Source organism: Oncorhynchus mykiss, chromosome 29 (genome assembly GCF_057628025.1).
Source record: "Oncorhynchus mykiss isolate SJ-2025 chromosome 29, ASM5762802v1, whole genome shotgun sequence".
In the NCBI taxonomy this organism is placed as follows: domain Eukaryota; kingdom Metazoa; phylum Chordata; class Actinopteri; order Salmoniformes; family Salmonidae; genus Oncorhynchus; species Oncorhynchus mykiss.
Genome location: NC_143050.1, coordinates 40,852,112 through 40,873,434, shown reverse-complemented (window position 1 = coordinate 40,873,434; position 21,323 = coordinate 40,852,112). Strand labels below are relative to the sequence as shown.

The following is a 21,323-nucleotide window of genomic DNA, read 5'->3' as shown; positions in this document are numbered from 1 at the left end:
AGAATATAGGCTAGTTAGTTGTAAACTAACGCGAGATGTACAGAGGTAGTTTGAGTGAAGCTCTAAGTGAGACTGAGTATGAGAGACCGAGAGCCATTACAGTTTAGCTTGAGTTCACTACCTCCCCACCTGGCTAGCTGTCTGTGTGAGTGAAACCAGTGTTCCCAGTAGAAATACACACGTTTACACGTACGGCAAAACAATATTCTACTGCATTTGGCAAAACATTACAGAATCCATTCTTTAAGCGGGGTAAAAGTAGCATGTTGTACTGTTGCTAATCATCGGCACAACTTGAATAGGTCTATTGATTCTATTTGGGTAAATGGGTACATTTATTAAAGTGATCTCTCTCTTTCAGCTTTCTCAGCCTCTCTCTATCTCTCTTTCCCAGTTCTTGGGAAGCTTTGAGCCCTTTCAATTGGACATTGTGGCCATCTCTAGTCTCGCTCCACAGAGGCATCGATTGATATGCACGTGCCAACCCCTCCACAGGTTATCTTTCACTGGGGTGGAGGGCAGTCTTTACAGGCCACTTACTGCCAGGCCAAGAGTAATGACTGGCCTTGAATTTCACAATGTGTGGTTAGAATTTGAATCACTCTACACCAGAGCCTTGGTCAATACGTCTCCAAATCTGGCATTTAAAGTCGAGAGCCATGTGGCACTCCTGTCTCCTAGTATCACTGAGTAAGTAGTGTTACAAAATAGCACGGTTGTTTTCAGACTCATAACCGTGACAGCTTTCCCTTGTATAGAATGTGTGTGACTGTTACTTGCGAGTCACTATGGGGCATTGTACTGGTGGGGTGGAAAAAGCAAGAACGCCCAGACCTGTTTCCTGTGATTGTTTTTGTATTCATTTTTTTTCTTCTATACTGCTGCATTCCAGTAGCACATAATATTAGCCCTTCCTGTTGCTGTAAAAAAAAATTGTTTGGAGTTTTATTTTGTCTCAGACTCCTCTCTCTACAATCTTAATTTCTCTCTTTTTCCTGCCTCTGTCTCTCACTCTCTGTAGCTCTCTTGGTTATCTAGTCATTGCGGTGACTAAGGTCTGGGACAGCCACGGTCTTTACAGTAGGTGGCAGACAGTGGACACAGTTTGCAGCTGTTAGCCTAGGGTATGTAAAGCATGGTGTGTGAGTCATGTGCTAAAGTCATACTATTGATTATAGCCACAGAGCTGAGGCCCGAGTCCAAAATAGCACCCTGTTCCCTATATAGTGTACTACATTTGACTAGACCCTGTGCAGTGACACTTCAGACAACAGACTGGACTGGTTTAAATAACACTATAACAAGAAGTCCATTTCAGACCAATGCTGTTCTGTCTGCAGGAAACTACAGGGCACTGCAGAGATGTCAGAGATGTCTTTTTCTCTCTTGTTTCTGTTCGCGTTGCAAATATCTATCCTCGTATGCACTAGGCTGCAGGTTCGCTTGGAATGAGCCTTGCATGACCCTTGACCTCTCGGAGGGGATAGGTAGGAGGGAGCACACAATATGGTGGAATTAAATGAATCCATGTGTTAAATGAGCACAGCGGGGTGTGATGATGATGTATGACACCGATACAAAGCGCTGACTGTGGCCCTGTTCAGGATGCAACCAGGAAGTGGCTGTGTGGCAGTCAAGGGTTATTTCAGTTGATGAGGTAAATCACAGCTGGTGCACAGATGGATGAATGAGGGTATTTCATATCTATGCTGTGCCAGGGTTGATGGTTTAACCAATGAATTGGTTTCTGTCATACATTCTCTATAAACTGCTTACAGGGTAAGGAAACCAATATGTAATATTTTGTCATTTGGGTTTACTTTCCCTTCAACATTGGGTGTCCTTAAAAAATATATATGTATTATCACCTAATGCAGGTCAACCTGGTAATATCAGAATGTAGGATACAGTTCCGTCAGATTATATTCACACCCCTTGACTTTTTGCACATTTTGTTGTATTATAGCCTGAATTTAAAATAGATTAAAATTTGTTTTGTTTGTCACTGGCCTAAACACAATACACAGAGTTCACAACCTGCTACACTTGTTTATTTCATACCATAATTTACGAGATTTGTACTTTTTGTCTTTTGTTTGGAGTGCTCCATGTGAGCAATGAGCGTGTGTCTGGTTTATCTGTCCTGGTAATGATGAGGGAGTACGCGTACCTGAACATTTATAGAAGTACCTGGCCTGCTACGTGAAAATGTAGAAAAGTGTTGTTTTTTTATACATATATTCCGAATTATATATTAAAACTATAGCTCCACGCAGTAAGCTATTTGAAAAATCTTTACAGCAGTCTCCCCCTCGATAATCACCATTCCTTGGTGTGAAAGAGCAATAGAAGTTATTGGCCTAGTGCTGCATAGGCTATGAGTTCCAGCCCTAATTTCTTTAGCCGTTAATGGATCAATGTGTCCTTATGGCAGGCTGGTGATCTCGCATTGGTTGACTTTATTATTATTTTAGATGTTTATGATTAAACACGTGACATTGATTTTGAGAAACAAAAAGTTATTTAAAATGAAACTGTTCCACGAATATGCACATATGAAAATTGGAACTGTCACGCAGAACGGATGGAAATTGTAGAATAAATTGTAAGCTCCCGGGGCGGCAGGTAGCCTAGTGGTTCGAGTGTTGTACTAGTAACCGGAAGGTTGCAAGATCGAGTCCCCGAGCTGACAAGGTAAAAATCTGTCGTTCTGTCCCTGAACAAGGTAGTTAACCTACTGTTCCTAGGCCGTCATTGAAAATAAGAATTTGTTCTTCACTGACCTTAATAAAATAAAATAAAAATATATAAATAGCTCAACTCACGAGCCGCCTATGAAGTCGTCATAAAATAATCGCCTCCACGTTTCCACGGTTGGATTTTGCCTATAGGCTACTTTTAAGCAAGGTAAGACATGCCTCATAATATGAAATAAAACTTTTTATGTTTTCAAAATGCATGCTGCCTCCAGCTCACATTGTAAGGTGGTGGATGACATGCTGATAGCCTGTTGCCTGCACCTCAATGGTGAATGGGAGGTGTGCTTCAATTACAAGTTTAAAAAAATAATAATAATAATTAATCGTGCAGCAAAAACCTTTTTTAACACGTGATTGCATTTAGAATTGTTGCACAATAAATGGGTTTATAAAAGCACATGTTTAATCCAGCAGCAACCAGTTGAGAAAAAACAATAGGCTCTGTCTGTGTGATAGTTGTGAACAAAATTATGCAAATTCACCTATAGACCAATAAGCATGACGGTCAAATGTATTTCCATCGACTGGTATTTCCATTTAATGACTAAAAAGCATTATTTCGCAATGGGATTATTTGAACGTCAAAAGTTGTATTTATCGTCCAAAAGCCTGAAATTGACAGCTAACCGAAAACCTGCCCGAGACGCAGCTCCATACTACTTGTCAGACATAAAGAACTGATACTATACAGTGCCTTCAGAAAGTACTCCTAGCCCTTGATTTATTCCACATTTTGTTGTGTTACAGCCTGAATTCAGAATGGATTAAAAAAATTTTCCCCACAATACCCCATGATGACAAAGTAAAAACATGTTTTTCGAAATGTTTGCACTTTTTCTTAAATTGAAATATCAAATTTACAAGTATTCACACTCCCGAGTCAATACATGTTGGAATCACCTTTGGCAGTGATTATAGCTGTAGGTCTTTCTAGGTAAGTCTTTTAAGAGCTTTGCACAGCTGGATTGGACAATATTTGCACTTGAATGTTAAATTCTTGAAGAAGCACTGTCAAGTTGGTTGTTGATCATTGCTAGATAGCCATTTTCAAGTCTTGCCATATATTTTGAAGTTAAAACTGTAACTAGGCCACTCAGGAACATTCACTGAACTCTTGGTCAGCAACTCCAGTGTATATTTGGCCTTGTGTTTTAGGTCATTGTCCTGCTGAAAGGTGAATTAGTCTCCCAGTGTCTGTTGGAAAGTAGTCTGAACCAGGTTCTCCTCTAGGATTTTGCCTGTGCTTAGCTCTATTCTATTTCTGTTTTATCCTGAAACAATCCCCATTCCTTAACGATTACATGCATACCAAGTGGTGTAAAAAGTACCCAATTGCCATACTTATATACTTATATGAAATGAAAGTCACCCAGTAAAATACTACTTGAGTAAAAGTCTAAAAGGATTTGGTTTGAAATATACTTAAGTATCGAAAGTAAAAGTATACATCATTTAAACATTTTTATATTAAGAAAACCAGATGGCACACTTGTTTGTGTTTTTTATTTATTTAAGGATCGCCAGGGGTACACTCCATAACTCGGACATCATTCAGAAACAAAGCATCTGTGTTTAGTGAGTCTGCCAGATCAGAGGCAGTAGAGATGACAAGTGGTGTTCTCTTGATAAGTGCGTGAATTTCAGGGAAAATGTATGGAGTAAAAGGTACATAATTTAGTGAAGTAAAGGTTGTCAAAAATATGAATAGTAAAGTACAGATACCTCAAACTACTTAAGTAGTACTTTAAAGTATTTTTTACTTAAGTACTTTACACCACTGTGCATACCTAAAAGATGATGCAGCTACCACCATGCTTGAAAATATGAACAGTGGTACTCAGTGATATTTTGGGTTGGATTTGCCCCAAACATAACTCTTTGTATTCAGGATCTGAAGTTAATTTCTTTGCCATATTATTTGCAGTTTTACTTTAGTGTCTTATTGCAAATGTTTTGTCATATTTTTCTATTCTCTAAATACTTCCTTCTTTTGACTCGATTATTTCGGTTTTTATTGTGGCATTACTACAATGTTGTTGATCCATCTTCAGTTTTCTCCTATCACAACCATTACACTCTGTAACTGTCACAATTGGCTATTGTGAAATCCCTGAGCAGTTTCCTTCCTCTCCAGCAACTGAATTGGGAAGGACACCTGTATCTTTGTAGTGACTGGGTGTTGATACACCATCCAAATTGTAAACCATGACTTCACCATGCTCAAAGGGATTTTCAATGTCTGCTTTTTTTTATACCCCATCTACCAATAGGTTCTTTGAGAGGCATTCTAAAATCTCCCTGGTCTTTGTGGTTGAATCTGTATTTTAAATGCACTGCTCGACTGCGGGACCTTAAAGATTGTTGGATGTGTAGGGTACAGAGATTAGGTAGTCATTCAAACATCATGTTAAACACTTATTGAGTCCATGCAACTTATTATGTGACTTGTTAAGCACGTTTTTACTCCTGAACTTATTTAGGCTGACCGTAACAAAGGGGTTGAATACTTATTGACTCGATATTTCATTTTTTCCCATTTGTTTAATTAATTTGTACAAATTGTCTTATTTAAGATTCTCTTTGAAGAGGTAAGGTTTCAGCTGTTTTCAGAAGATGGGCTGAGACTGCTGTCCTAGCATCAGGGTTGTTCCAAGTTCACAACAATGCTTAAACCACATCAGAAGACCACTTTTGAGGTCTGGGAGAAATATAATGCATTTTAATTTTAGCTTGTAGTTACCCTTTAATGCAAGTGTGCACCAGCCGGAGACTGTTGTTTGGTTAGCAATGTTTCTGTAGCGCTCATGTGATTTGCAGAGTTTGCAAAACAAATGGCCATTGGATAGATGCAAATAATCATGATGTCATTTTGTCATAAGCTACTTTGTAGTCAACATGGACCTCAAATCTTGAGTGGATAAGTGACAGTGACCGCATGGAATTCAAATTGACAGGTGAGAGAAGGGGACAAAATAGAAAATCTCAGTTTAGGAGAAATTAGTAGCCCTGTGCCATCGCCGCGATGACCAGATGCTCTCGGATTATGAGAGAACACATAAATGATGAGAGATCAGCTGGAGTAGCATTGTTCTCATGGGGTAATCCATGTCTCCATCAGAAAGTCTAGGGACTTTAAGGTGACAAAGGCTGCAGGAGACTAGGAAGTCCACATGCGTTGTGTGCGCTGGGATGAGTTTGCTAATTTCTGCCCTCTGCTGGACAGACCTAGGCTCTGCAACAGGATAGCCCTTTGCTGCAGGAGGATGTTGCCTCTAAGACCTGATCTTAGGCCAGTTTTGTGTTTGACCTCCATAATTTGTAGGGGTAAAATTATGGCACTGTAAGGTATTCCTCGAACGACCATTGAACTTCACTAAACCATAGCCAACTATTCAGAGGAAAGCATGAGGTTTGGAAATCATTGTTTATACTTTTGGCACAGTGAATTTGATTGTTTATTTTAGCTCAGTGAAGTTTGCACATATAGCCTATTTTGGAAATATGCTAAACAAAAATAAACAATTTCAACGATTTTACGGAGTTACAGCTCATATAAGGAAATCAGTCAATTGAAATAAATTCAATAGGCCATAAACTATGGATTTCACATGACTGGGCATGGGATGCAGCCATGGGTGGGCCTTGGAGGCCATAGGCCCACCCACTTGGCAGCCAGGCCCACCCACTGGGGAGCCAGGCCCAGCCAATCAGAATTAATTTTTTCTTCACACAAAAGGGCTTTTTTTTTTACACTCCTCAGCATCAGCACAACCATCCCCCACACCCCACCCCCAGATGATCCCGCAGGTGAAGAAGCCAGATGTGGAGGTCCTGGGCTGGCGTAGTTACACGTGTCTGCGATTGTGAGGCCGGTAGGACGTACTGCCAAATTCTCTAAAGTGACGATGGAGGCAGCTTATGGTAGAGAAATGAACATTAAATTATCTGGCAACAGTACTGGTGGACATTGCTGTGGCATTGTGTGACAAAACTGCACATTTTTAAAGTGACCTTTTATTGTCCCCAGCACAAGGTGTTTTTTTGTGTGTGTGTTTTTTTTGTGTGCATTTTTTCTCCCCAATTTCGTGATATCCAATTACGATCATGTCTCATCGCTGCAACTCCCCAACAGGCTCGGGAGAGGCAAAGGTCGAGTCATGCGGCCCCAGAAACATGACCCGCCAAACCATGCTCTTTAACATCCGCCCGTTTAACCCGGAAGCCAGCTGCACCAATTTTTCGGAGGCGAAGTCAGCCTGAAGGCACCCGACGCAGCACAAGGAGTTGCTAGAGCGCATTGAGCCAAGTAAAGCCCCACCTCCCCAGTCAAACCCTCCCCTATCCCGGACGACGCTGGGCCAATTGTGCGCCGCCCTATGGGGCTCCCGGGTCATGGCCAGTTGTGACACAGCCTCGGATCGAGCCCAGGTCTGTAATGACGCCTCATGCACTGCGATGCAGTGCCTTAGACCATTACAGCGCCACTTGGGAGGACCCCGTGATCATGCTGTTTAATCAGCTTCTTGATATGCAACACCTGTCAGGTAGATGGATTATCTTGGAAAAGGAGAAATGCTCATTTAACAGGGATGTAAACAAATTTTTGCAAAACATTTGGGAGAAATATGCTTTTAATGTGTATGAAACATTTCTGGGATTTAAAAAAATTGTCAGTTCATGAAACATGGGACCAACACTTTACATGTAGCCTTAATATTTTTGTTCAGTGTATTTATAATGCTGACCTACCCAGTGCTCTTTCTCCCTGTCGGTTTGGTATTTGAGGTACATTAGCAGTGTTACTGTGTCAGCCCTATTGTCTCCTCTGCTGTGAATAGAGTTAATGATTCAGCTGTGTTGTGAAAGAGCCGGCCTTATTCAACTACTTAATGCTTAAAACAAAGGCCGAGATAAAAACAGTTCAAAAGTAGTGTTTCTTTTAAAACTGCATTTCCAGAGCAAGTTAACCATGAATAATACATTGCCACCTTTTAAAACTGTGGCTCACCTAGCTTATAGGGGACACCTAAATAGGGGACACCTATTTGAAATGGCAGGCGGTTAAAATCAGCTGTGTCAATTAGCCACATCCCTTAGAGCTCAGCCAATTGAAATAAAGAAATGATTAAACATAAAAACACTTTGCTGTCGAGGTTTGAGATGGTGGATAAGTTATCTTAGAACTGTTGAATGAATAAATAGGCTGCGTAGACAAAACACAACTTGCTCTTCAATAAATAATGGGAAGAAATACCTTCAGTGTGTGTGTGTATGATCAAACCAGAATGTCTTTAGGTGAGGAGCCGCTTCCCCACGTGTATGAAATGCAATATCTAGCAAAGGACCTCTGCATCACCTGTGCTCTGAATGTGTTGTAAAAAAAACTAAATGTCTCACAAGCTTATTTCAACTGTCTATGAGAAGTCTGTCCATAGTAAAGTGCTGCTCTGCCTTTTTAACGACAGGCTCTAGTTTTGTCGCTTTCTTATTGTTTGAACTACAGATCGACATTTTTAAACTAGCCAAACAGACAGTTTTACACATGTCCACGGCATAATAATTATTGAGTGGTGGTGTATGGGGCTGGCACAATTACTGTGTAACCGACGGTTACAGATGAAGGCCGTCATGAAAATTAAAATAATAATATATATTATTTTTTAACTAACAGTTGACTGAAGATGGATGTTTCTGCGGTACATGGACTCTTAACGTGATGAGACTTTGTTGCTCCTTGCTGAAACACAGAAAGGTGCAAGCAAGGTGCAGTTATTACAAAAACCGTGGCCATTTGCCTGGCCAGTTACCAGCATCCAAAAGTCCATGACCGTCACAGCCCTAGTGATGCATTTTTAATGCATTTTTAAATCCCCGTGGTACAACCCTTCTCCAGAGTAGTGATGGTTACAGACACACAAACAAACACTGTCGTCCACTGTCACAGGGCCACTATCGACACAGTCTGACTGTTGAGGACCTGCTCCATCAACGTTATTCAGAACATGCTTCATGTATGGGGATTGTAGAAGTGTTTTAGGCAGCATAGAATCGTACAGGGACCGTTAGAAGTATTCTAGGGACCATAGAACTGTATAGGGAGCATAGTAGAACCTGAACACTATGGCCAGGATGACTATGGTGGACCAGTCAAGGCTGCTGAGGATGCAGCTGACAGCCATGCAGACCATGAGAACGCTGATAGTGGAGAATGCCAGCGCGGTAAAGCATGGAGGAAACGCTTAAGTCAAGGGAACACTACAGAGTGTTTGATGTTCTCAGTGGATTTAGGCTTACTGCCTACTGGTAGTTCAGTTTACTAACCATCTGTTTGTTGTTTTTTTACCCCAGGGTGAAAAAAACAATGGATTTGATGTTCTCTACCACAACATGAAGCATGGCCAAATCTCCTCCAAGGAACTTACTGATTTCATCAGAGAAAGGTACGTTGTTGGTTAGCCTGGTTCCACATCTGTTTTATGCTATGTCATGTGCTAACGATGGTTGTAATCAGGCTATGGGGTTTTCTTAGTTAAACTTCCACTCACTCTCATTTTGAGCCTTTTAACCCAATGTTGTTCTTCTCATCACAGAGGTGAATTTGAATTTCGAGGCTTACTTTCAAAGTTACTCAGCCCTCTTTTTCTAGTTTACCTTTGAGCTGACCATCTGTTTAAACATTTCATGTTCAGTCTGGCTTTCTCTCAGTGCAGGTGTTGTTTTCAGTCTTTCAGTTCAATGGTTATGCAAATTAAATGTTGGGGATTTTCTGTTTGACTTGTTATTTGGCATTCGTTCATAGCCTAACCCTAACTTGAGATTCACACGCATCTCAAGATTTGCACCCATTTGCCCTTGACGTCGATAGATGATTTATAGACACAGAAGTTTCTCAAGACTTTATGGAACCTATTTTCCATTTTATTTTTCCCAAACATGCTCACTTTTGCATTAGTAACCAAATTATATTCTCAAGTCAATCAATCACTTAAAGTAGGTTAAAATAATTGTGAGACTAGGGCTAGAGAACCTATTTGCTGTACAGGGAACCAGTGTTGTAGTTAATCAATCACTTGACTTATACACTGAGTGGGAAAAACATTAAGAACACCTGCTCTTTCCATGACATAGATTGGCCAGGTGAAAGATATGATCCCTTATTGATGTCACTTGTTAAATCCACTGCAATCAGGGTAGATGAAGGGAAGGAGACCGGTTAAATAATGATTTTTAGGACTTGAGACATGGATTGTGTATGTGTGCCATTCAGAGGGTAAACAAGACAAAATATAAAGTGCCTTTGAACGGGGTATGGTAGTAGGTGCCAGGCGCACCGGTTAGTGTCAAGAACTGCAACTCTTCTGGTTTAGTTCTTCACGCTAAACTGTTTCCTGTGTGTATCAATAATGATGAATAGATTAGGTCCTAATGAATTTATTTCAATTGACTGATTTCCTCATGAACTGTAACAGTAAAATTGTTGCATTGTTGTGTGTTATATTTTTGTTCAGTATATTTATAACTTATAACCATGCATTTAGCAGCACCACATTTCCCCCTAAGCCTGTCACCGCTGCTGAAAAACATCCTAGGGGAAGCACTGGTTCCCTAATGATGAAAGGGTGGCATGAGTGAAAAAGTGATGATCACATTTCTGTGTGGGCCAGCCTGTGTGGGCCAGTAAGCATTCGGAATTCCTGTAGAATTTGATGGTGGAATTCCTGTAGAATTTGATGGTGGAATTCCTGTAGAATTTGATGGTGGAATTCCTGTAGAATTTGATGGAATTCCACCATCAAACATTTTAGAAGATGAGGTTATAAATATAGAGCTCAGACACAATGCAAGACATCTCAAGGTGTGAGAGGAATTGGCAAGGAAGGTAGGATTAAGGTCTTGTTATGGTTTAGACACTACAGTTATGCAGTCCACTAGGCCAGTGTTTTACACTGTATGGTGTGGCCTACATAGGCCTAAGCCTGTGTGAATGGGCTACACCGCAGACACCTTCCACAGCAAATTCTCTGTGTTGAGTAGAGCTAAAGGGGACTTTCTCTACTTTCTCCACAGATGTTTGTACTCACCAAAATTCATTGAGTATACCAAACATTAGGAAATACCAAATTCTCTAAAATTACGTTGGAGGCGGCTTGTGGTAACAATCATTCTCTGCCAACAGCTCTGGTGAACATTCCTGCAGTCAGCATGCCGGTTGCACGCTCCCTCAAAACTTGAGACATCTGACAAAACTGCACATTTTAGTGGCCTTTTATTGCCCCCCCGGCACAAGGTGCACCTGTGTAATGATCATGCTGTTTAATCATCTTCTTGATATGCCACACCTGTCAGGGATGTAAACAAATTTGTGCACAAAATTTGAGCGAAATACGCTTTTTGTGCATTATGGAACATTTTGGGGATCTTTTATTTCAGCTCATGAAACATGGGACAAACACTTTACATGTTGCATTTATCTTTTTGTTCAGTGTAGCTCTCTAAGGTCTGCAGTGAGTGACATGGCGAGGAAAACTGCTGATGCACTACCCAATTTTGAAATTGCACCTTGTGCATTCCATCTATAATACTTTCAAGAGTAAGTTGAAAGCATGACCTGAGCTCCTTAACAAACAAAAAAATATATATGTATTTGTTTGCGTTGTTCATGTCCCTCTAACTCTCCACACCCCAAACTGGTTAGCATAGCTCTAGTCCAACAAAAAATAATTGTTCTAAATATTAGCTAGCTGGCTAGAATTTACAAGACCAGCAAACATGTTCCTCATACGCTAGGAACACATTTCCTCCAACACTATGATGAAAAGGCGCCTCGCTCCAAAAACACGTTTTCTGGAGGCGTGTGGTCCGAGTGCTGATGACGTCGCCCAATTTATGCACTTTCGGAAGCCTAATTGCGTCCAGACTGAGGAGAAATCCACACACAATGCATCCCTGACCACCTCCTGAGGTGCTCAGCCGGACCTGAACACAATCAGACCGCAATGCGACTTTTGTGCGTCTTGACCCGTCTTTTCAATACAATATTCATATTCTGATAGCAGAAGTCACATGCAAGTGTCAAGTGTAGACACGGCCTGTGGTGTAGACGGGTAGCTTACTAGCCTACATCTGAGGATTATAAGCCTATGCTATATCTTTACTCCTCTGTGAAACTGAAACTCATCTTGCACACTTACCTACCCATCAGAATCATTCTTCTCATGTGACTGGATCTGGGTTTTCTGAGACCGTTCCCTTGTGGAAGTCTCTCATATCTCAGAAACACTGCACCGTGACTCCCTCTGGTGGCCAGAAACAGACATGCACCTACAGTACTGTATTGTGTAAAGTGATCGCCTGCTGTCATGACTGTGGCCTGTTTCCCAGGCCTCTCAAACACACAACCAATATTCGTTCTGCAGGGAGTTGTTAACTTGTATCTGTCGAAAAACTGAGTATACAAACATTAAGGACGACTTCCTAATATTGAGTTGCACCCACCCCATTTTGCCATCAGAACAGCCTTAGTTCTGCTGGCCTATGTTGACTCCAAAGCTTCATACAGTTGTCATGTTGGCTGGATATCCTTTGGGTGGTGGACCATTCTTGATACACACGGGAAACTGTTGAGTGTGAAAAACCCAGTAGCGTTGCAGTTCTTGACACAAACCGATGAGCCTGGTACCTACTACCATTCCCCGTTCAAAGGCACTTAAATATTTTGTCTTGCCCATTCAACATTTGAATGGCACACATGCACAATCCATGTCTCAAGGCTTAAAAATCCTTCTTTAACCTGTCTCCTCCTTCATCTATGATCCCTTATTGATGTCTCCAAGTGACATCAATAAGGGATCATAGGATTCACCTGGATAGTCTATGTCAATGAAAGAGCAGGTGTCTTTAATGTTTTGTACAATCAATGTTTAAGTCAAAGATAAATAGATTTCAGTGAGGTTTGGTCAGTAACTTTGAGTGTGAGTGTTTTAGTTTGGAGTGGAGGGGTGCAGGCAGGTCTGTGTGAGTCAAAGGCGCTGCACGGTCAATCCGACGTCTGCATTGGCCGTGCAAGAATTTATGGCGATGTGGCCTCTGCAGAAGACCAGTCATTCCTACGTCTTGCACTTTGCGGAGCAGTGCAGAGCTGTTGTGAAGGAAGTTGTCAAGGAAGTGAGTTTGTGTTTATACAGGACCTCCCGCCCTCCACCTACCATCAACCAATCATGTCAATGCAGAGTTATACGGAGCCCTCCGCATTGTTACAAAATTTGAGAGGATCATGGCGATGCGGTACAGAGCTCAATTTGGCCGCTACGTGCCTCCGGTGGCTCCATCACACCATCCATACGGAGCCTCCGACCACATTTTTGGATCAAGCATAAATGAGCTTTTAGGAGGGGAGAATTGTCTTGGCCCAGAGAGTATTTACACACCTGGAGTGTGTTTGTTCTCTGTGGAGTCATGTCTTTTTCTGTGTGTCTTTGTGAGAGCCTTGAGTTATGGATTTGGGAACTGGGGCTATTTTATTATTGACCAACCATGGTAACCTGTCAATAATAAATTCTATAAACCTTCGTTTGGTTGCGTTCCCGTGCATCTAGGCTAAGTTACACCAATATCTGTTAGTGAAGGTAGGTTCTGTCTTTGTGCCTGCCTGAGTACGTGCGTGCCGTGCGAATGCGTGCTTGCTCCCGCTCCCCCTGCCTGACCCTCTTCTCCTCCCGTGCTGACGTGACTGCAGTGGGAGGCTTAGTAAATGACACATGCATAATTCAGGCCTCCACTAAACCAACGTTTTAAGTTTTTACTTCTGTCACTTCCATGCAGGAGAAATGGGGGATGATGAGGGAGGAATGAAGGGGAGGGATGGGCAATTCTTTCCTTTCTGTGCTTCGATATGACACTAGATGGGAGACTGTGACGAGCAGCTCTCGCTACTAGATGAGCCACACTTAGTCAAAGCAAAGCCCAAGCAACACTCAACTTTGTGCCTGCAGTCAAACATATATGTTACGTGTGTGTGTGTGTGTGTGTGTTTTGTGGGAGTGGAGTTGTCTTATGCTTTGACTTACATGTACAGTACTTGTAATCACTCAATTAAAACTCATTTCAACTGGTAGAGGTTTTGAGGGCTTTTAATACCGTGTTGTTGGATTTATATTGATGTTGAGGATGAATCCCAAATAGCAGCCTGTTTCCTATGCAGTGGACTGCTTTTGACTAGGGGCCCATAGGGTCAAAAGTAGTGCACTATATAGGGAATCCATTTGGAACGCATACTGAGTGATGTTTACTGATTCAGTAGGTAAAAATGACGAAGGTAATGACGTGATGTGTTTTGTCCCTCTAGGGCTACCATAGAAGAGGTCTATGCCAGGTCAATGACCAAACTTGCCAAGTCAGCTGGCAACTTCTCTCAGCTTGGGTAAGACACACACACACACACACACACACACACACACACATTTTGTTCTTCTATCCTCGTGAGGACCTAAAATAGATTTCCATTCAAAATCCTATTTTCCCAAACCTGTAACCCAAGCCCTAAACCTAACTCTTACACCTTACCTTAATTCTAACCCCAAAGCTTGAAATAGTCTTTATCCTCACGGGGACGTGTGACATGTCCTCGCAAGGGACAATTTTCCTTGTTTTTACTAACCTGGTGGGGACTTTGGGGAAGAGCGATGAGTTTGTGTTCCCTATCAACCCTCCCTATTTAAAGATAAGACAAAGTCTTCCCTGAATGCGCCACTGAACACACTCCAGTTAATAAAGTGTGTGTGCCTGCGTGCCCATGTGTGTCCTGCAGGACATTTGCCCCGGTGTGGGATGTGTTTAAGACGTCCACAGAGAAGCTGGCCAGCTGCCACCTGGAGCTAGTGAGGAAGCTACAGGAGCTTATCAAAGATGTGCAGAAGTATGTGGACGACCAGGCCAAGGTCCACAAAAAGGTATGGCATCGAGAACTGCACACAACAACACACTAATAATATGCCATTGATCAAATGCTTTTATCCAAAGCAACTTAGTCGTACGTGTATACATTTTGAATGTATGGTTGGCTCCGGGAATCGAACCCACTATCAAACGCCAAAGCAAACGCCAAAGCCATGCTCTACCAACTGAGCTACAGAGCACCACTGCTTTGTACCTTTAGGCATCAGCTAGTCTGTCCTTTTGTATGTCTGTGTGTTTGTACTGTTTGTCCACGTAGGCTGCTGCTGGGGACAAACCTATGTTCACCCTCAAGATCAATAAAGTTGATTCCTTTCAGTCACCACTATGGGGAAGAGTTTTAGTGGAGTGATTCTACAGATTCTGGAGAGAATGCGTGTGTTCTGTCTGGGATTCACTGTCCTGCCTGCAGTAGCCACACTGTGTAGCTGTTGAGCTTGATCAGTCTTCCCTCCCTGCTTGTGGATCTGACCCATCTTCCAGTTAACGTGTAATGTGTTTACCCGTTCTGAGTTCTATTGGCTTTATTGATTCTGTTATGATCAGCTTGCAGACATGATGTCACTACTCTAGAGGAGCCTCCTAAAGTAACCATGAGGTTCTGCTTGTGATTAATCATTTAATTTCTCTAGAGAGTAACAAAGCAGGGGCTCTGTTTGATCAGCCTTTTAGCCTGCCAAAGTCTGCTGATCAGTAGTAGCTAGGCTAGTTGTTGCTGTCGTGCCAGGGCTGTGCTTTGAAGCCTGCATTTTAGACGCCTCTCTCTCTCTCCCTGCTCGATTTAGACTCGGAGCGCACAGGAGGTTGGTAGCACCTTAATTGGGGAGGACGGGCTCGTGGTAATGGCTGGAGCGGACTAGGTGGAATGGTATCAAAGGCATCAAACGCATGGTTCGATGACATTCCATTCGCTCCGTTCCAGACATTATGATGAGCCGTCCTTCCCTCGGCAGCCTCCAATGTCGGAGCGTCGTCTCATGCATGAGTCAGGAGGTCCCAGTCGAAACGAACGAAAACAGGGACTGTGAATTAGCGGCGGAGATGTGTTTTGTGCTTTCAGCATGACAAAAATGTTGTCACACACACAGCGCCTATCTCTCTCCCTCTCTTCATGCGAATGTGGTTTTAACCAATCTCTTCTATTTTAATTAACTTTGTTGCCGTTAAGGCGGTTTAAAAAAAAATTATTTTCAAACTATACTAACGTGATTGTTTTAATGGTTGTTGTCTCCCCCCCTGCCTTGTTCAGACGAAGGAGGAGGTGGCATCCACTAATGGGGCAGTACAGACCATCCAGACAACCGGGGTGGCCTTACAGAAGTCCAAGGAGAACTACAACGCCAAAACTGTGGATCAGGAGAGACTCCGCAAGGAGGGAGCCACACAGAGAGAAGTGGACAAGGTACACTAGACTTAAGTACACTAGACCAAACTACTATAAGAGAGAGCAATGTGGACAAGGTGGGAATGTGGGAAATCACAGGTAGACAACCGAAGACAATAAGTGTGCAGCTGTAGATTCCCAATACCTCCGATCACTAGCCCATTCTCTGTCTCCATTTCCATACCCAAGTCTGTCATTATCTACATACGTAATAGTAAAGCCAGAAGAACTGTTTACTGCCACAATCTGTTTCTGAATCACATACTGTGGTTGGTTGTTGTGAGTAGTAGTTTGGTGTCTCTGGTCTGGCGAGATCTGTTGCTCCATAGAGCACCCTGCGACTCTAATGCTGATGGTGACACATGAGAACAGATGGCCATTTTCCTCTTGTCTGTCTCTCTCTGTTCTCTGCAGGCGGGAGTGAAGGCCAAGAAAGCCACAGAAGCCTACAAGGGCCTTGTGGAGAAATACGCCACAGCCAAGTCCGAGTTTGAACAGAAGATGGCTGAAACTGCGCAGGTGTGGGTTTGTGTGATTTGGTTATTCCGTGCACTTTCTAGTACCACAGTAGAATGTGGTTGTGTGTTTTTGTGTGTGGTGTACTGTACTCGTGTGTGTGTGTGTGTGTGTGTGTGTGTGTGTGTGTGTGTGTGTGTGCGTGCGTGTCCACCACTCAGTATTCCGTGCTGTGTGTGTTCTGCGTTCCATGCCTTTATCATCTCCAGCTTGTTTTTTCCTCCCTAACGGAATCATTGTGGAAAACTCTGATTGGAACCATCTGAACGGCTGATTAGATCAACTCTAAATTAAAATCAGATCAACAGAATTTGGCCCTCCATATCCTCCTGCACCGCAGCGAGACACACGGCCAAACTGGTTTGAGTTAGGGGAGCGTTTCTGTTTCCCCCCCAGAGAAAACAGCAGGACAGCTCTGCTTCCTTAGATCACAGTCGACAGCTCATCTCAAATTCAACACATGTGCACATGACTTATAAACACGGCGCGGGCGTGTTCTGTGACGTCACTTGCGTGTGTGTGTGTGTGTGTGTTTCGAGTTTGTGTCTCTTATCTGTCTGTCTGACTCTCTGTCTGAGTGTAGGCTGAAGTGAATACTGGGGTTTATGCCTGTGTGCTCGCCTGTGAATGTACTCTGTGTGTGGTGCGTTTTTGTGTACACACTAAATGTGGTAGTGTTTGCTCGAGCAATCATGGATGTTTGTGTGTGAAAGAATATGAGATTGCCTATATCCATGCTTGTGCACATTTTACGAGATTGTGAGCGTGTGTGTGTGTCTGCGATGTCTGTGTTTATGTGGTCAGGCACGCTCATCTTCCCCTCTTTATCCACCATGTGATTTAGGAGTTTATGATTCTTTATAGTCATTCTCCTCAGTTTACCCCAAACTCTCTCCAGCCAGCACTTGATGGGAGTAAACACCAGCGTTTAGAGCCCCCCCCCCCCCCCACACACACACACAGACCGCTCCAAACCCAGAGATGAGCCCAGCTCCTTGTGGCTGGCCCACCCTGGATAATTGGCACCTTGTGCTGCAGGGGGATCTGTGTTGGTGTCCCTTCGTTTCCAGACCACCCAAATAGAGACGACACACACAAGAAAGAAGTGGCCAGGGCACAAAGAGGAAGTCTTTAGGGAAATGTATACATGTGTTTTTATCAATCCAAGAGTAATCCTTCCACGCAGTGTTTTTCCTGCATTGGACACGGTGCACATGTTCTGTTGTACACACACATTGGGCTCTTTTGAATTCCTCTTTTCATAGACCGTGACAGAGCCCAAAGTCTTGCCTGACCAGGAGAAAGTATTTGTCTTATGTAGGTTATCTATAAGCTACGCACACCAAGGCACATTGAAGCTGTGGTGACCTAACGCCCTATTAAGACACTTTTATGTTGGTGTTTCCTTATATATATTTTTTTTTACCTTTTATTTAAGCAGGGAGTCATGCTGAGGTTCCGGTCTCTTTTGCAGATGAGCCCTGCATCAACACATCAATAGACCACCGTTACACTATTGGCTACGTAGCCTATCTATATACACATCAATTACACAATACATGAAAAGCAAACACGGAAAAAACGAAAAGCAAAACACAATCATATGAAACAAACACATTATTCAGTAAAAAGCCCTCTAACATCCGCCTGAATTGCCCTAGAGGCACCAACTCCACCAACATTTGGATATCATTCCACATGAGGCGCAACAAAAAAACTAAAAGCAGATTTACCTAACTCGGTGGAGCATGAATGGATCTCCAGGTTTAGCCACCCCTGATTCCGGGTCTGGTAACTTATACGTCTGAAGGTTAACAATGTAGTAAGCTATGGCAGAAGTTTATGCAAGAGTACTTTATAGACATTGAGTGTGCAACGCATCAATATACTAGCCTTCAAAGAGGGCCAGTCTGCTTTCTGATAGGTTCAGTACACATCATTGCGTTTTCGATCACCCGTAATTCTTTTAAATTTGTTATTTTTTAATTTAACCTTTTATTTAACTAGGCAAGTCAGTTAAGAACAAATTCTTATTTTCAATGACGGCCTAGGAACAGTGGGTTAACTGCCTTGTTAAGGGGCAGAACGACAGATTTGTACCTTGTCAGCTCGGGGGTTTGAACTTGTAACCTTCCGGTTACTAGTCCAACGCTCTAACCACTAGTGCAATGCGCTATGATAAACTGTGTTAAATGGCTTCAATACAGTAGCAGCTGCATTCATATAGATGATATAGCCATAGTCAATAACCAGAATGAATGTTAAGTGAATGATTTGTTTTCTGCTATTTAAAGTAAGACAGGACCGTGTCCTAATATAATATTTATAAGCGGGGGCACGATTAATGAGGGCACCATCCAAAGTACGCATGCACAAATCATCAAACATTTTTACGTGATTTGGAAAATAACATATACTTGGTTTTACATACATTGAACTGAAGTTGGTAGTTAAAGGCTTTCAGCAGGGCAATAAAAGCTGATTGAAGCTCTGACAGAGCCTGGTCAGCTGTGGGGGCATTATCACGCACTACATTGTCATTTGCATACAGATGAAAGTTTCTTACAGAAAAAACAGACTATTTTTTTTATGTAAATAGTGAAATGAACCTGACCAAGAATCAATCCCTGTGGGACACCCTGATTTAACACCACCAGTAAATTCTGTTCTTTAAATACATTCCAGCTACACACAGCCAGGTCCAGGCCAATTGATGAAAGACTCTGAATAAGTAATGATTGGTCCACGGTGTCGAAGGCTTTAGACAGGTCAATAAAACGGGCCGCACAGTGTAAGAACATTATTTAAAACCAAAGAAGTATCAGAAATTGTTATATGACCTGGTCTGAAACCTGACTGGTGTACAGTTGTGGCCAAAAGTTTTGAGAATGACACAAATATACATTTTCACAAAGTCTGCTGCCTCATTTTGTATGATGGCAATTTGCATATACTCCAGAATGTTATGAAGAGTGATCAGATGAATTGCAATTAATTGCAAAGTCCCTCTTTGCTATGCAAATGAACTGAATCCCAAAAAAACATTTCCACTGCATTTCAGCCCTGCCACAAAAGGACCAGCTGGCATCATGTCAGTGATTCTCTCGTTAACACGGGTGTGAGTGTTGACGAGGACAGGGCTGGAGATCACTCTGTCATGCTGATTGAGTTCGAATAACAGACTGGAAGCTTCAAAAGGAGGGTGGTGCTTGGAATCATTGTTCTTCCTCTGTCAACCATGGTTACCTGCAAGGAAACATGTGCCGTCATCATTGCTTTGCACAAAAAGGGCTTCACAGGCAAGGATATTGATGCCAGTAAGATTGCACCTAAATCAAAAATGTATTGGATCATCAAGAACTTCAAGGAGAGCCGTTCAAATGTTGTGAAGAAGGCTTCAGGGCGGGCAAGATAGTCCAGCAAGCACCAGGACCGTCTCCTAAATTTGATTTAGCTGCGGGATTGGTGCACAACCAGTACAGAGCTTGCTCATGAATGGCAGCAGGCAGGTGTGAGTGCATCTGAACGCACAGTGAGGTGAATAATTTTGTAGGATGGCCTGGTGTCAAGAAGGGCAGCAAAGAAGCCACTTCTCTCCAGGAAAAACATCAGGGACAGACTGATATTCTGCAAAAGTTACAGGGATTGGACTGTTGGGGACTGGGGTAAAGTCATTTTCTCTGATGAATCCCCTTTACAATTGTTTAGGGCATCCGGAAAAAAGCTTGTCCAGAGAAGACAAGGTGAGCGCTACCATCAGTCCTGTGTCATGCCAACAGTAAAGCATCCTGAGACCATTCATGTTTGTGGTTGCTTCTCAGCCAAGGGCGTGGGCTCACTTACAATTTGGGCTCACTCACAACACATCCTCCGAGAGCAACTTCTCCCAACCATCCAGGAACAGTTTGGTGACGAACAATGCCTTTTCCAGCATGATGGAGCACCTTGCCATAAGGCAAAAGTGATGCAGTCTATCACAGTGCCATCCGTTTTGTCACCAAAGCCCCATATATTCCCCACCACTGCGACCTGTACGCTCTCGTTGGCTGGCCATCGCTTCATACTCGTCGCCAAACCCACTGGCTCTATGTCATCTACAAGTCTCTGCTAGATAAAGCCCCACCTTATCTCAGCTCACTGGTCACCATAGCAGCACCCACCCGTAGCACGCACTCCAGCAGGTATATCTCACTTGTCACCCCCAAAGCCAATTCCTCCTTTGGCCGCCTCTCCCTCCAGTTCTCTGCTGCCAATGACTGGAACGAACTGCAAAAATCACTGAGGCTGGAGACTCTTTTGAACCTCACTAGCTTTAAGCACCAGCAGTCAGAGCAGCTCACAGATCACTGCACCTGTACATAGCCCATCTGTAAACAGCCCATCCAACTACCTCATCCCCATAATGTATTTCTTTATTTTATTTATTTCTTTATCTTTCTCCTTTGCACCCCAGTATCTCTACTTGCACATTCATCTTCTGCACATCTACCATTCCAGTGTTTAATTGCTATATTGTAATTACTTCGCCACCATGGCCTATTTATTGCCTACCTCCCTTATCTTACCTCATTTGCACTCACTGTATATAGACATATCTTTTTTTCTACCATATTATTGACTGTATATTTGTTTATTCCATGTGTAACTGTTGTTGTATGTGTCAAAATGCTGTGGTTTATCTTAGTCAGGTCGCAATTGTAAATGAGAACTTG

At 42.6% G+C, this 21,323-nt stretch overlaps 1 protein-coding gene across 12 annotated transcripts in view; it reads left to right on the top strand.

Moving 5' to 3' along the window:
- fcho2 (FCH and mu domain containing endocytic adaptor 2) overlaps positions 1-21,323 on the top strand; it is a 95,477-nt gene that overhangs the window by 15,161 nt on the left and 58,993 nt on the right. For all 12 annotated transcript variants that reach the window (XM_090227202.1, XM_090227200.1, XM_090227198.1 and 9 more), the window contains exons 2-6: positions 9,108-9,199; positions 14,104-14,178; positions 14,566-14,707; positions 15,961-16,113; positions 16,510-16,614. In XM_090227202.1, coding sequence (XP_090083328.1) covers positions 9,108-9,199; positions 14,104-14,178; positions 14,566-14,707; positions 15,961-16,113; positions 16,510-16,614 — 567 coding nt within the window. The remainder of the gene's footprint in view (positions 1-9,107; positions 9,200-14,103; positions 14,179-14,565; positions 14,708-15,960; positions 16,114-16,509; positions 16,615-21,323) is intronic.